Source organism: Taurulus bubalis (assembly GCF_910589615.1).
Source record: "Taurulus bubalis genome assembly, chromosome: 13".
NCBI lineage: Eukaryota > Metazoa > Chordata > Actinopteri > Perciformes > Cottidae > Taurulus > Taurulus bubalis.
Genome location: NC_136601.1, coordinates 14,308,656 through 14,324,916, shown reverse-complemented (window position 1 = coordinate 14,324,916; position 16,261 = coordinate 14,308,656). Strand labels below are relative to the sequence as shown.

The 16,261-nt window shown below is 43.3% G+C and overlaps 1 protein-coding gene across 3 annotated transcripts in view; it reads left to right on the top strand.

Annotated features, from left to right (window-relative positions):
- LOC306745575 (protocadherin alpha-C2-like) overlaps nt 1-16,261 on the top strand; it is a gene marked incomplete at its 5' end in the record, with an annotated part of 179,663 nt that overhangs the window by 143,441 nt on the left and 19,961 nt on the right. Inside the window, one exon of one of the 3 annotated variants that reach the window (XM_079228388.1) lies at nt 1,257-3,641. The exons of the other annotated variants lie outside the window; for them this stretch is intronic. Within the exon in view, the coding sequence (XP_079084514.1) occupies nt 1,257-3,641 (2,385 nt within the window). Of the gene's footprint in view, nt 1-1,256; nt 3,642-16,261 lie in introns of those variants that run through there. 3 annotated transcript variants of the gene reach the window in all.

Below are 16,261 nucleotides of genomic sequence, written 5' to 3'. Positions count from 1 at the left end.
ATGCGCTGCTTTCCTATCACCTCTCTGAGCCCAAAGGAAACAACCTCTTCCGGATCGGAACCAGCACCGGAGAGATCAGGACTAAGAGGAGGATGAGTGACAATGACCTGAAAGCTCACCCCTTGGTGGTGCTGGTTTCTGATAACGGAGAACCTTCCCTGTCCGCTACTGTGTCTATTGACGTGGTGGTGGTTGAAAGCACAGCTGACATCCAGACTCAGTTCAGACATGTGCCCACAAAGGAGGACAGCTTCTCTGACTTAAACCTGTATCTGCTGATCGCCATCGTGTCGGTGTCGGTGATCTTTCTGCTGAGCCTCATCAGTTTAATAGCTGTCAAATGCCACAGGACAGACGGCAGCTTCAGCAGGTACAGCGCCCCAATGATCACCACCCACCCTGACGGGAGCTGGTCTTACTCCAAATCTACTCAGCAGTATGACGTGTGTTTCAGCTCAGACACGCTGAAGAGTGACGTAGTGGTTTTCCCTGCGCAGTTTCCTCCTGTAGATGGTGAACTGATCAGTATTAACGGAGGAGATACTTATACCAGGACTCAGACTTTACCTAACCAAGACAAGGTAAGAGTGACGGCAAAGAAAACAAGGCTGTACGGTTATTTACTGTCTTACTTTTTCACATCATGTGATTTAATTGCAAAAGCAGTTAACCATTCCAGGACAACATTGAAAATAAGTCTTTGACTTTATTGTTTGTCGTCGACACACATTTGTGTGTACTTCTGTGCCAATCAGTGTACTTCTCCACCAATTTAAGATTGCTCTTCTTATTTTAAATGCTCCTGTCTAAATGTGTGCCTCTGCTGTCAATGATTGTAGACCTTATTTTTGATATTTTGCTTCTTGCACAATCGTCTTGACATAGCTCTAATAAGGCCAACCACTCATGCTAGAATATCAAATGATTGTGTGTGTTGTTTTTCATTCGAGTTTCAGGCGCTTAAAAAATAATTAGGCTCAAGATCATCATTATCTGATACTTCATTCTTTCGTTGTATTTGTTATTGGCTCTGACTGAAAATGACCGCAAGATGTCGCCATCAGCTCACAGAGTTAGAACCGTTGTTTTTTTTTAATGCGACGCTCCTCCCTTTTCGTTAAGAGAGAGGCTTGTAATTCTTTGTTCGTCGTGACAGTAAAGCACATTCTCACTGTATTGGAAGACTGCGATCTGTGCCACTACTGAGCAATGTTACCGCCGTAGTGAATTTCTCGAATTGACTTGGTTGGCAGGCTATGGACAGAATGCAACAAGGGAATATTTTCAGTCATTGGATTATTTTTTTGCTCCATGCATCTCGGTTATGGAGTCTTGCAGCAGCACAGGTTGTGTATTCTGTTCCGGAGGAATCGAGCCCCGGTACCACTGTCGGTAATTTGGCGAAGGACTTACATCTGAATGTACAAGATTTGGAGACTCGGGGTTTTCAGATTTCAGGACCTAATACGAGATATTTCGAAGCAAGTGTTAAGACTGGGATACTTTTAGTGAAAGACAGAATAGACCGAGAGGAGCTCTGCTCTCGTAATGTGAAATGTTCTCTGGAAGTGGAAGCCAGCGTGAACTCCCCACGGAATCTTTATCGCTTTGAGGTTAAAATTGTGGATATAAACGACAACGTACCCTCTTTTCGGACACCGGGAATTGTTTTGAACGTATCTGAGTCAGCTTTTCCTGGTGAAAGATTTGCATTACCAAAGGCTCTCGATGCAGATGTCGGCAGTTATTCGGTCAGAGGCTACAAGCTGAGTCAAAATGAACATTTCACCCTGGATGTACAGAATGGCGGAGAGCCGACTGTGTCTGCTGACATTGTGCTGCAGAAAGCCTTAGACCGCGAGAAACAGCCCGTTATCAAACTGACACTAACCGCTGTAGATGGAGGGAAACCTCCTAAGTCAGGCACGTTACATATCACCGTTAATGTGCAAGATGTAAATGATAATATTCCAATTTTTGACAAGTCGCTGTATAAAGCCACGGTGCTGGAGAACACGGCGCACGGTGCCGCCGTGATTTCTGTTCATGCTCAGGACTTAGATGAGGGTCTGAACGGAGAAATACTCTATTCTTTTATTAACCAAGACAATGATAATGATGTCGATAAATTTGCCATCAATCACCAAACAGGGGAGATTACGGTAAATGGTGAATTGGATCACGAAAAAAGCAATGCAGTTGAAATCAGGGTCCAAGCGAAAGACAAAGGGGCAAATCCAAGAGCATCTCATTGTAAAGTACTCGTTGAAATCAGCGATGTTAATGACAATCCACCAGAAATATCAGTAACATCCTTACTCAACGTGGTGAGGGAAGATGCACCGCTAGACACAATGGTTGGTCTTATAACAGTGAGAGATATCGACGCAGATAAAAATGGCGTTGTCCAGGTTAGAATAGTTGATTCAGTGCCTTTTACAATTAAGAACACGTATAAAAATCATTATTCGTTGGTCGTTGACGGAACTCTAGACAGAGAACAAGCTTCTCAATATAATGTAACAATAATGGCGACTGACGAAGGGGTTCCGCCTCTTTCCAGCACAAGCGTTATTACAGTCCACGTGTCTGATGTCAATGACAACGCGCCTCGTTTTAAGGAGCCTGTAATAAACATTTTCGTCAAAGAGAACAGTCCCACGGGCGCTGTTATCTATACCATGACTGCAGACGACCCGGATGTAGACGAAAATGCTAAAGTAACGTTTTCAGTCATTAATAAAAACCTTAAAAACAATATAATAGGGTCAGTAATAAACGTCAACTCAGAGACTGGAGACATAGTCAGTCTGCAGTCTTTTAACTACGAGGAGGTAAAAACCTTTCAGTTTAAAGTCCAGGCCACAGACTCTGGTGTTCCTCCGCTCAGCAGCAACGTGACTGTGAACGTTTTAGTCCTGGATGAGAACGACAACAGTCCCACGATCCTCGCGCCCTATTCTGAGCACGGCTCCGTTAACAGTGAGAGCATCCCCTATTCTGCTGAAGCGGGATACTTTGTGGCAAAGATCAGGGCTGTAGACGCAGACTCTGGATACAATGCGCTGCTTTCCTATCACCTCTCTGAGCCCAAAGGAAACAACCTCTTCCGGATCGGAACCAGCACCGGAGAGATCAGGACTAAGAGGAGGATGAGTGACAATGACCTGAAAGCTCACCCCTTGGTGGTGCTGGTTTCTGATAACGGAGAACCCTCCCTGTCCGCTACTGTGTCTATTGACGTGGTGGTGGTTGAAAGCACAGCTGACATCCAGACTCAGTTCAGACATGTGCCCACAAAGGAGGACAGCTTCTCTGACTTAAACCTGTATCTGCTGATCGCCATCGTGTCGGTGTCGGTGATCTTTCTGCTGAGCCTCATCAGTTTAATAGCTGTCAAATGCCACAGGACAGACGGCAGCTTCAGCAGGTACAGCGCCCCAATGATCACCACCCACCCTGACGGGAGCTGGTCTTACTCCAAGTCTACTCAGCAGTATGACGTGTGTTTCAGCTCAGACACGCTGAAGAGTGACGTAGTGGTTTTCCCTGCGCAGTTTCCTCCTGTAGATGGTGAACTGATCAGTATTAACGGAGGAGATACTTATACCAGGACTCAGACTTTACCTAACCAAGACAAGGTAAGAGTGACGGCAAAGAAAACAAGGCTGTACGGTTATTTACTGTCTTACTTTTTCACATCATGTGATTTAATTGCAAAAGCAGTTAACCATTCCAGGACAACATTGAAAATAAGTCTTTGACTTTATTGTTTGTCGTCGACAGACATTTGTGTGTACTTCTGTGCCAATCAGTGTACTTCTCCACCAATTTAAGATTGCTCTTCTTATTTTAAATGCTCCTGTCTAAATGTGTGCCTCTGCTGTCAATGATTGTATACCTTATTTTTGATATTTTGCTTCTTGCACAATCGTCTTGACATAGCTCTAATAAGGCCAACCACTCATGCTAGAATATCAAATGATTGTGTGTGTTGTTTTTCATTCGAGTTTCAGGCGCTTAAAAAATAATTAGGCTCAAGATCATCATTATCTGATACTTCATTCTTTCGTTGTATTTGTTATTGGCTCTGACTGAAAATGACCGCAAGATGTCGCCATCAGCTCACAGAGTTAGAACCGTTGTTTTTTTTTAATGCGACGCTCCTCCCTTTTCGTTAAGAGAGAGGCTTGTAATTCTTTGTTCGTCGTGACAGTAAAGCACATTCTCACTGTATTGGAAGACTGCGATCTGTGCCACTACTGAGCAATGTTACCGCCGTAGTGAATTTCTCGAATTGACTTGGTTGGCAAGCTATGGACAGAATGCAACAAGGGAATAATTTCAGACATTGGATTATTTTTTTGCTCCATGCATCTCGGTTATGGAGTCTTGCAGCAGCACAGGTTGTGTATTCTGTTCCGGAGGAATCGAGCCCCGGTACCACTGTCGGTAATTTGGCGAAGGACTTACATCTGAATGTACAAGATTTGGAGACTCGGGGTTTTCAGATTTCAGGACCTAATACGAGATATTTCGAAGCAAGTGTTAAGACTGGGATACTTTTAGTGAAAGACAGAATAGACCGAGAGGAGCTCTGCTCTCGTAATGTGAAATGTTCTCTGGAAGTGGAAGCCAGCGTGAGCTCGCCACTGAATCTCTATCGCTTTGAGGTTAAAATTGTGGATATAAACGACAACGTACCCTCTTTTCGGATACCGGGAATTGTTTTGAACGTGTCTGAGTCAGCTTTTCCTGGTGAAATATTTTCACTTGCAAAGGCCTACGATGCAGATGTCGGAAGTTATTCGGTCAGAGGCTACAAGCTGAGTCAAAATGAACATTTCACCCTGGATGTACAGAATGGCGGAGAGCCGACTGTGTCTGCCGACATGGTGTTGCAGAAAGCCTTAGACCGCGAGAAACAGCCCGTTATCAAACTGACACTAACCGCTGTAGATGGAGGGAAACCTCCTAAGTCAGGCACGTTACATATCACCGTTAATGTGCAAGATGTAAATGATAATATTCCAATTTTTGACAAGTCGCTGTATAAAGCCACGGTGCTGGAGAACACGCCGCACGGTGCCGCCGTGATTTCTGTTCATGCTGAGGACTTAGATGAGGGTCTGAACGGAGAAATACTCTATTCGTTTCTCAATCGCGACAGGGATAATGATGTCGATAAATTTGCAATTAATCAAATAACAGGAGAGATTACGGTAAATGGGGAATTGGATCACGAAAAAAGCAATGCAGTTGAAATCAGGGTCCAAGCTAAAGACAAAGGAGCAAGTCCAAGAGCATCTCATTGTAAAGTACTCGTTGAAATCAGGGATGTCAATGACAATCCACCAGAAATATCAGTAACATCCTTAGTCAACGTGGTGAGGGAAGATGCACCGCTAGACACAATGGTTGGGCTTATAACAGTGAGAGATATCGACGCAGATAAAAATGGCGTTGTCCAGGTTAGAATAGTTGATTCAGTGCCTTTTACAATTAAGAACACGTATAAAAATCATTATTCTTTGGTCGTAGACGGAACTCTAGACAGAGAACACGCTTCTCAATATAATGTAACAATAATGGCGACTGACGAAGGGGTTCCGCCTCTTTCCAGCACAAGCGTTATTACAGTCCACGTGTCTGATGTCAATGACAACGCGCCTCGTTTTAAGGAGCCTGTAATAAACATTTTCGTCAAAGAGAACAGTCCCACGGGCGCTGTTATCTATACCATGACTGCAGACGACCCGGATGTAGACGAAAATGCTAAAGTAACGTTTTCAGTCATTAATAAAAACCTTAAAAACAATATAATAGGGTCAGTAATAAACGTCAACTCAGAGACTGGAGACATAGTCAGTCTGCAGTCTTTTAACTACGAGGAGTTAAACACCTTCCAGTTTAAAGTCCAGGCCACAGACTCTGGTGTTCCTCCGCTCAGCAGCAACGTGACTGTGAACGTTTTAGTCCTGGATGAGAACGACAACAGTCCCACGATCCTCGCGCCCTATTCTGAGCACGGCTCCGTTAACAGTGAGAGCATCCCCTATTCTGCTGAAGCGGGATACTTTGTGGCAAAGATCAGGGCTGTAGACGCAGACTCTGGCTACAATGCGCTGCTTTCCTATCACCTCTCTGAGCCCAAAGGAAACAACCTCTTCCGGATCGGAACCAGCACCGGAGAGATCAGGACTAAGAGGAGGATGAGTGACAATGACCTGAAAGCTCACCCCTTGGTGGTGCTGGTTTCTGATAACGGAGAACCCTCCCTGTCCGCTACTGTGTCTATTGACGTGGTGGTGGTTGAAAGCACAGCTGACATCCAGACTCAGTTCAGACATGTGCCCACAAAGGAGGACAGCTTCTCTGACTTAAACCTGTATCTGCTGATCGCCATCGTGTCGGTGTCGGTGATCTTTCTGCTGAGCCTCATCAGTTTAATAGCTGTCAAATGCCACAGGACAGACGGCAGCTTCAGCAGGTACAGCGCCCCAATGATCACCACCCACCCTGACGGGAGCTGGTCTTACTCCAAGTCTACTCAGCAGTATGACGTGTGTTTCAGCTCAGACACGCTGAAGAGTGACGTAGTGGTTTTCCCCGCACAGTTTCCTCCTGTAGATGGTGAACTGATCAGTATTAATGGAGGAGATACTTATACCAGAACACAGACTTTACCCAACCAAGACAAGGTAAGCTATACTCCTCCCCAACGAGTTGGCAACTCATTTTGTAACTTTCATACGACCTGTTCCTCTAGTATATAAATTACTAGCTCAGGTGGGCTGTGGAAGGAGTGTTCCCTAATACTTGTTTCAGCAGCCTACTTTTTCCTCCTCCTCTGCCTGCATTTGTTAAAGCGCTATCCATGGTACTGAAATAGCCTGTTAGTTGTGCATATTATCCACCAGGACCGTCTCACAGAGTACAGCACAAAATGAGGGTATAGCCCTGCCAAAAACTACAACGTTCACTTCTTATCAACATGTAAAGGTGCTAGGCGTGAAAAACACAACGTGTGAGTCACTGTATAGGTCAGGTCAACCCCGCATGCGGCTCGTCAGCCCCTCTGTTGAGCAGTGGACAATCTTCCAAAGGGAACACCTTTTATCTCGGACTTTGAGGTGATACTATGTCACTGAAAATAAAATGTATATTTTTTTAACTAAAATATTACGTTGCTGTCATTCTCAGTGCTCTCTCGGTGCTCTCATGCACGGCCGGAAAGCAACGTTTAGCGGTTGCTTTCCGGTTTATTTTAATAGCAGTCCAGCAACTTTTATTTATATATATATATATATATATATATATATATATATATATATATATATATATATATATATAAATAAGTCTTGTTGCTTGTGAAACAAGTGATATACATATAGAGGAATATATATATATATATATATATATATATATATATATATATATATATATATATATATATATATATATATACACACACACATGTTTAATATAGTTTGTAAACTAAATCCTACATTTGTTCACAGAAAACATGGTATTTTGCACAAAACAACAAGGCAAGTTTATTTGTACAGCACATTTCAACAAGGCGATTCAAAGTGCTTCACATAAAACCATTAAATAAAAACATCAAAACATAATGCAGAAGAAAAAACGATTTAAAAACAATTAAGAACATTCATTTTAAAACATAAAAAAACCTGTCAAAAAGCAAAAAAAAGAATACGAGTTGCAGTGCAGTTTAAGAAATAAAATGCAGTAGTGAGATGAGAACAAAGCACATACTGGTGGCCTGGGCAGTTTACTGCTCTCTGATACCACGTGGGGTCTGTATCACGAAACGTCAGCTCGATAATCAGAACTCGCTGTCTGTAGACTTCAGAAAAACATTAATTGCATTGAGGACAGCAGTTGGCATCTTATATTCACTGCAGTTAGCGTGGATTCAAATTAATTCAAATGATTCTCCAACATCTCCACTCAAACATAGTGGAGATGTATACACATGTCCACTACTTCCGGTTTGCCATACAGGCGCCAGCGCATCCAGGCTAAGCCGACAGCCAGGTGAGCTCCTTCATGAGTGATTTAGCTCCTAGCAAAACAGGGGTTGTTGGGAATTGAGTCGACTTAATATACATTTAAAGCGTGGGTTATGGATTTTGTTGACGTACATTTTGGGCGGTGAGACGTTTATATCCTGAGAAATCCGTGGCGCCAAATGACCATAACATTATCGTCCATTGAAGTCACATGTATCGGTGGTATGTTGAAAACCTAATGACCGCATATAAATTGAACTGCTAAGAAAACAGTCGGGTGAAATGGGTTGATGTCACAAGGACGTTATCTTTACAGAAACAGCTTGGTCTCAGTGGGTCCAAAAGATTTCTAGATTGTAAACACGCCATTTAAAAATCAAAGATGCTTCTTCTTCGCTCACCTTTGGTCAGCAGCACTGCGCTCAATTCTGCCACTGACGGCTCTAAGCGGTACTGCATCCGTTCTGATAGGAGCTGACGTTGTCTGTTGACCACAAGCGAGGCCACGTTGGACTCAACATGCGTTGTATTGTCTTCCTCCTGCATGAAAATCGCCTCAGTCCATCTGAGTAAGTATTGATGTTGTTACTTCATAAGCGCCTTACATGGACATGAGCGAGTGCTTAGCATGTTGACCGGTGAGGTCAGCTATGATCAACGTTTGGCTAATTACAAACCCTGCTTTATGTAATGGCTTTCATGAATGTAAAAAAACAGAAGTAAACAGTGCTAGTGACCAGCTTGGTGATGAACTGTGGGTGACCTAGTTTCATTTTTTAGGGCTGAGTGAAACCAGTAAGTAGAGCTAAAGATGAAGAGAGTCTTGATGGAGGGCTTCTGTGGTATTACAGGGGATTATTGACAGCAGCTATATGTTTATTGGGTTAGAAGTTGTTTTGCTTTTCTTTAGTTTAGATTTTAGCATTCACATAACACCTGTTGTGTGGTTGCTCTCGTCCATTGTAGTTCTGCATTCAAGTTATACACGGTGCACCGTCTTACTCTTAAATGAACTGTAGCCCATCTCTTGATGACAGAAGTACAAACGGCTTCATCAGCCTTTCAAAGCATATGTCTCTATAGATGTAATCACAGGATACATCTGCCCATATTGCTCTCTCTGTGTGCATGCATGTAGACTATAGCCTATTTGTTTTTTGTTTAGATGTTGGTGCAGAAGGCCCTGCACATTTACACAGGTGTTTTCTTCAGTTATTCTTAGCTCAGGTTAAAGTTGGGAAGAGTTATGCTGGAAATGATGTGAGGTCACCAGACACCTTGCTGCAGACATTTTGATTCGTCATAGTAGGACAAGCCGAAGTGTTATTAATAACATTAATGATTGCTCTGTTCTGTTCAAGTGCCTCTGTAAACTGTTACAGTGAGCCAGGACCCTGAACCTGCCAAAATGTATTCTGTGAAGATGAGAATGACCCACCTTATCGGGTACAACAGGGATGTGAGGGAGATATTATTCAAGCACAATACATGCCCTGTACATGTATTGTGCAGGGCATGTATTGAGCGGAGGTGGAATTCAGCAAAATAAGTGAAAACACCTGTGTGTGTGTGTGTGTGTCTTTGATATTGCTTATTCATATTTGTTCTAATCTTGCACACATTATTCTTCACATTATTCACCATTAGAGCTTTTAATTATCTCCCATTTGTACTATAATACTGTACTATAATATCCCTGCATTCTACCCAGAGCAATCACATACATATTTGTTGGTTAAGTAACAGTATTCTTAAAAATCCACTGGTCTTATATATTTATATGTTTTAACCTACTATGCCATTCCCCTGGTCTAGCTGTTAATAATAGCACTTCAAGACCCCAGTGTAAAACACAGCACTTTTAGAGGATAGTGTGCTACTGCATTTCTAATAATAGATTACCCCCCTGAGAAAGGGTCACTGTTTGCCAAGCCATCTTTTTACTTTCAATAACAATGACTAGTGGCCATCGGAAATTATTTGTGTTCCTTGGATGCTTTTTATCTGCTCTTTAAGGGCTTAAAACGATTTAATTATGAAAAGAACATACACGCATCCCCAGCGTTCTGTGCAATTTGATCCACTAGTTATTCATCTTTCTTCTTTATTTTTCTTACTCTTGCCTGCTGTATTTCTCCATTTCAATTGCTCTGCAATATCTCTCCCTCCTCTCTGCTGCCAGAACTCCTTCCCCTCCCCCTCTCCTTCAGCTCTCTGAGAAGGGGAGCAGCTGAGAGAACTAACAGGGAATTAACGTCCATCTCTGCAGACATGTGTGCCATCAGCCTTAGAGCGCTGTAAACACGATCTCATATATTTTCATTAACATCCCTAATGTGTAAACAGAGTACAGAGTCAACCCTGATCCGCAAAGGCCAAGTAGGACACAGGCACTGTGTGGATTCTGTTTGGATTGAATTCATCAGTGGTTAAATCTAGCTTTATTTATGTAGCATATTTAACAGCCTTATCATCGCTCCTAACTGTTGGAGCGTGTCCAGACATTTCCGGTGAAGCTAACAGGCCAACATTGTGTTGTGGTGATCTCTGATGCTTCCAGTCACTCAGACGATGTGACCTCATTTCAGGGAGTGGTCCAGCACAAACAAGCGCGATGGCGTATCTGTCAAAACTCAGCTCGTGTAGTTCGTTCAGTGCGAAGGAGACTGAACCAGGGCGGCATGCACTCTCAAACAGACTTTACATATTGCGGGCCTATGCGTATAGGCAACGTGGAGCTCTTAAGTGGGTCAGCGTGTGATTTAAAAATGGCCGCGCGCTTCATGCGTCTGAATGAACCTGTGTTTTCGTTGCCTCGCGCTCTCTCTCTCTCCGATACAGCCTCCGCTATATACAAGCTCTCTATACTGTGGCTCCTGAAACGATGCCTGGAGCATTGTCTCTGCGTAAAAGTGGTTCGGTTTGCGTGCTGCAGCTCTGTGTGAATGTGAGAGAGGGGGAGGGGCAGGTAATTTTCCGCTCCTCTCTGCAGCAGCAGGAAGCTTCAGCACCGATCGAGGTATCGGCTCGGCTCTCCCTCCTGCTCTGCTCTGCGGCTGGGCGGGGCCGACAACACCTCGTGTCAATCACAGCCAAACCGGTTGGGCGGGGCAAAAGCCAGGGCGGATGAGGAGGAGAGGCTTTTATCCACGTAACCATCGGAACACCGTGTTTCTGTGCCAGTGTGTTGTTACAGGATTTTTTTTTTTAATGGAGAAGCAAAACTGTGGTTGCTTTTTTTTCTTCTTTTTTTCATACAGCAGATATAGCCTGATGTGGGGATTATATAGAACCACAATGATAATAGTAGATACACAGCTATTGGGAGAGCTATTGCGTTTGTGCAGTCTGCATAAGATGATGACTTGTGGTTTAGAGTGTCTATGAAAGCTTCTAACGCTGCCTTCCCCGGTGCTGCATTAAATTATTGATTCTAGCATTTTCCTGGTTGAAGCATACAGCTAAGTGGTTCACAGCTCATATATTGCACTCCTACATTAGAGGCATTCACCTCAGTCATTTTCGTGGTGTACACAGATGGTTCAACAGATGGACTAATAGCATTACGTATGAACATCCTTACCTCACCAATTGTAATACCACGACAGAGTAGCAGAGTGGTTAACGCAGAATATATTCATTCTTCTTCTTCAACCCACTGTCACTTCCTGTTTTCCCCCTTTAGGGTGTGTCCTTTGTAGGAGTGAGGTTAGCTGCTATGTGTGGTTACCATGGAAACTGTTCTGAGCCTTAATGAAATGATGATCTAGTCTGTTTCCAGGGAGCTGCCTATATGTACCCGCCCCCACCCAGACATCAGTCCCAGCACGGGGTGTGAGATGCAAGCAGGAAGGAAACAGGGTGGACACAATGGGGGATGAGAGAGATGGGGAGAGAGAGAGAGAGAGAGAGACAAAGAGAAAGATGCCAACCAAAGATGTGCAGCATCTTGAGCACAATTGCCCAGTCAGACGAAGGGCAAAGGAAGTGAGCAAGCCAGGGAGAAGTGTGCGTGATTAGTGAATCTGTTCTAAAAAGGGAGAGGGGTTTTAGGGAAAGTCACAAATACAGCAGCACAAACATCAGTCTTGAGCATTCAATAGTGAGAAAACTGGAGCTTCTGAGGATGAGATAGACAAAAAACACATTAAATACATGCCCTGCAGCTGAGTGAGAACATCAGGCTTACAATTGGTCACAGATAAAAGGAAGAACTTATCGCCACCCCTCCCCTTCTCCCCCACTTGCACCCACCCGTCCTACACCCGTCTCCCTCTTAGTGGCATCGGGGTGTTGTTGCAGTCATTAGATTAGCTTTGTCATGCTCAGAACCACGGGTTCCATCCTCTTCCATCCAGCAAGTATACAAAGCCAGGGCATCCTAAGAGGGAAGTATCCAAAGCCTGCCTGCGTTTTCTGATAGCTTTGTTCAGGGCCACAACAAGAATCTGTTTGATTTATGCACATGCTGAACCAGGACAAACAAGGAACTGTTTAACCCTTCCAGGGACCCAGAGGGAGGGATTTGTGGCTACTTTTAGTTTTCTCATGCCCTTTATTTCTGAAAGCAAGGTACACAAGGGATCAGCACAAACAGGCATACCCAGAGAATGCATTGTGTGCCCGCTTATTGTGTCCACCTGAGTAAAAGGATTGTGTTTGCCATGGGACTTTTGTTTTGGAGATTAAAAAACAGGAAAGTTCTTGTGAGAAAAGTACGAGAACACAACTTTATCACAATGTCATGAACCTATTTACAAAAATATCACTCGACAGTCTGTTTATGTGAATACAATGTACCTGTCTGTATTTTTAGGTTTATGTTTTAGAAGGTTTATTTAATTTAATTTGAAAGAGTGATGCTGATAAAGCAAGAGATGATATGTTGGAGCAGATGACCTTGCCTTGGTTGTTTACTTCCTTTTTTGGTGAGGGAGACAGTAGCCAATACATTTATGTGAAATGTAGTTATTGTTTTGATAAATATATACATGGCTTGCTCTAGTACTGATTACAGACAGTAGTACTGATATCATCAGTATGCCTTGTACTGATTTTTCTCAACTCCCCTCTGGAGGGTGTCTTGCCTTTTATCCATTGCGGTCACTGTATTGAAAACCAGAGAGAGAAAATGACTGCCACTGCAGTCTGACGTCGGTGCCCTTCTTGCTCTCTCTCTTTCTCTTTCTCTCCTCTCTATCTATCTCTTAAACACACACACATTCATGGCTGGGATTATGTTTTAGTGCTTTGGCTTAATGAGAAAGACTTTGTGGAAGGGCAGTGGGCTGATGGTCACGTGTCCAACCCTTGTGCTACCGATTTATTCCAACAGAGGGACCAATTTCACTGTCTCTCTCACTTCTGCTCCCTCTTGCTCAGCCTGCCACTCCCACCCATACAGTACGATTGAATATGCAGTGCTACATTGGCGTCTTCCTTTCTTGTTTTTCCTTTTCCGAAAGCATACATTCTAAATATCAATAGTGATACTTTTACTGAAGATACTGTTTTGTCGTCATACTTTTATATTTCAAGAAGCAATAACCAAAGGACACTATTTTTGTGATTGACTGATGAATGAAAATATTTCCTCTTTCCATCAAAGACGACATTTTGATTTATACATCCCATAATAACATGGACCAAGGGAAGCGTTAATCTTTAAACTACTTTACATTTGTAGATGTTGTAGATGCTGTCTCTTCTTAGACATGGTCTGTTTTGTCAGATTCTTCGTTTCACTGCATCTTTTTCATTTAGCTAAATCTGAAAGCACATTTCCTGACACCACAGACAATGCCGCCCACCTACTCAACCGCCTGCAGACATTTCCTCCATTTTTCTCACTCAACTTCTTTTTAAACTAGCATGTATAAAATGGAGAATAGTATTTGTGCCTCTACCAGTACCAACGTAATCCATAATACAGTCACTGCTTCTCCATTGTGCAAAGTGGCACTAAAGCAAAACTTTATGACATTTTGAGTAAGATGGATATGAAAACTTTGAGCCAGCAGTTTTGATTATAGCACGTGATAAATAATCTTTTCCCTCTTCATCTATCTAATGCTTTAAAATAGGGCACATTATGAAATTTATCTGTGAGCCAGTAGGTTTAGTCAGTCGACGTCAGTATAACCTCTGAGAGCCTGCATGTGCCACCCTGCAGTCAGTGCATCTGTGTATCAAAGCCCTTGGTGGCTGTTGCCTGCCATTTAAGAATATGATAACCAACAGCATGCAGAAAATACTCTGACATTCATTCAGACAAAATAGTGATGTCCTTAGATAGCTTTTGCATCTTTATAGTTGTGTGCGCACTGTTTGTGTGTGACTGTGTGAGCGTGCATGCCTACAGGCACAAATGCCCTTTAAGTTTGCATGAATGCCTCTGTTTATATATGTGTTGACCGGGGGAGTGATGTAAGGAGTCCTGCTTCATGATAGCCCAGCCGTGACCCGTTTCTCTGTGGATCTCCACTGTCATCTGACTCACTAAAATGGGGGGATTCCAGATAACAGACTCCGAGGCAAAGTAATATGAATGTCTTTTAGAGTGGCCGCTTACAGTATTAATGAGGTTGAGACTTAGTGAAGGGAATGTTATTAATATGGTGGCCGTCCTGCATAATTGATGAAATGGGGGGGGGGGGGGGGGTATTCTGGCAGAGAGAAGGAACAAAGAGGAAGTTTTTAAAATCTGAATAATCTCTCTTCCCCATATCTCTCAGAGTTTTATATCACCACTGATTTCTGTATCAGTCTGCGAAAGGCATGAGCTATGTTTAAGACCCCAGTATGCCCCTCAGCCAGCTCTCAGCTGGAGCTGCGGATGAGCAGCTGGAGACTTTCCAGATTGGAGAAAGGCGATAGACGATTGGGGAAAGTGAGAATATGGGTAGATTGGGCGGGGAGTAAGAATACAAAGATGTCAAGGTCAGGTAAATTAATTGACAAGGAGGGAGAACGAAGTTGACAGCCTGTGTCTTTTTTAAGACAAGATAAGTAAACATGAATAGCTAAGCCATTTAGCTCTTTGGAATCTGTGTTTGTTGATGCGTAACAGGCGTCCGTCTGCATGTGAAATAATGGTGATAGCTTTATCTGCAGAACCCTTGGGCGAAACATGAAATAATTCACAGCTCAGCGACATGCAATTATCGCTGAAACAGATGGACGTATTTGAAACAGGTATGAGAGAGCTGTAATATATCCAACACATCGGAAGAGCAGAGGGGGGAAAGGAGGAGAATGAGAGAGATGGGAGCAAAGTTCAGGTGTGAATCCAGCTCTGCCTTTGTTGTTGGCGAGATAAACAACTCTTGTTCTCATTTTTGTGTCATTGCCAGACACAGAGGTCTACATGTGCCACTGGGAAAATCTGCTAAATGTCACGGTTAGCGTGGCAGACCGTACACGTAGAACCACCAGAGACCCAGTTGAAAGAAACTCTGTTATCACCACTGCTCAGTGGGATATAATGCAGAGAGAGAAGTAAAGGCCAAATACTCCTGAAACAGTTTTGCAGAAGGACTGCAAATGTCGGGAAAAAATAATTGTAGATTTAAATGCACATTGTTTTCTGAATAGTAGACTGCAACATATTATTATTATTATTATTATTATTGTTATTATTATTATTATTATTTTGCTTTTAGAGGGATAGGCTGCCACACATTGAATGTTTTAGAAACGCACAGTATGCAGAAGGGGTTTCTGGCTCATAATTTGTCTTGCTTCAACGGACATTTGGCTGCTTCTCCAACTCCCCATTTCGCCACCTCCTCCTCCTCGCCTTGGAGTGTGAAGAGTCACTCTGTATATATACACATCCACTAGCATCCGAGTGAGTCACTGTCTTCTTCTCGTCTCCCGGGATGCCAAGCGCTGTCATCGCCGTGGGCAGACCGGGCGTGGGTGAGAGTGCAGCGCACCAGGAGAGGAAAAAGATTATGTGGGCGGTGGACGGACGCTTATCTTGGCCCAGTGGCCGGGGAGAATCAGGAAGGCTCAGGGTCTCACAAGGCCACTTCACAGCATACATTGTGTAAAGAGTGGTGATGGATCACATCAACACAGTTTTAATGGCGGTACCTTACTGGATGCATCGTTGTTGTTTCTCAAACTAATTGCTATATGTGTATTCTGGGTGGCTCTCCAGGCCAAATTAATGTGAAACTGTGAACACTGGACTTGGATTGATTATGCTTTCCACCGCCATA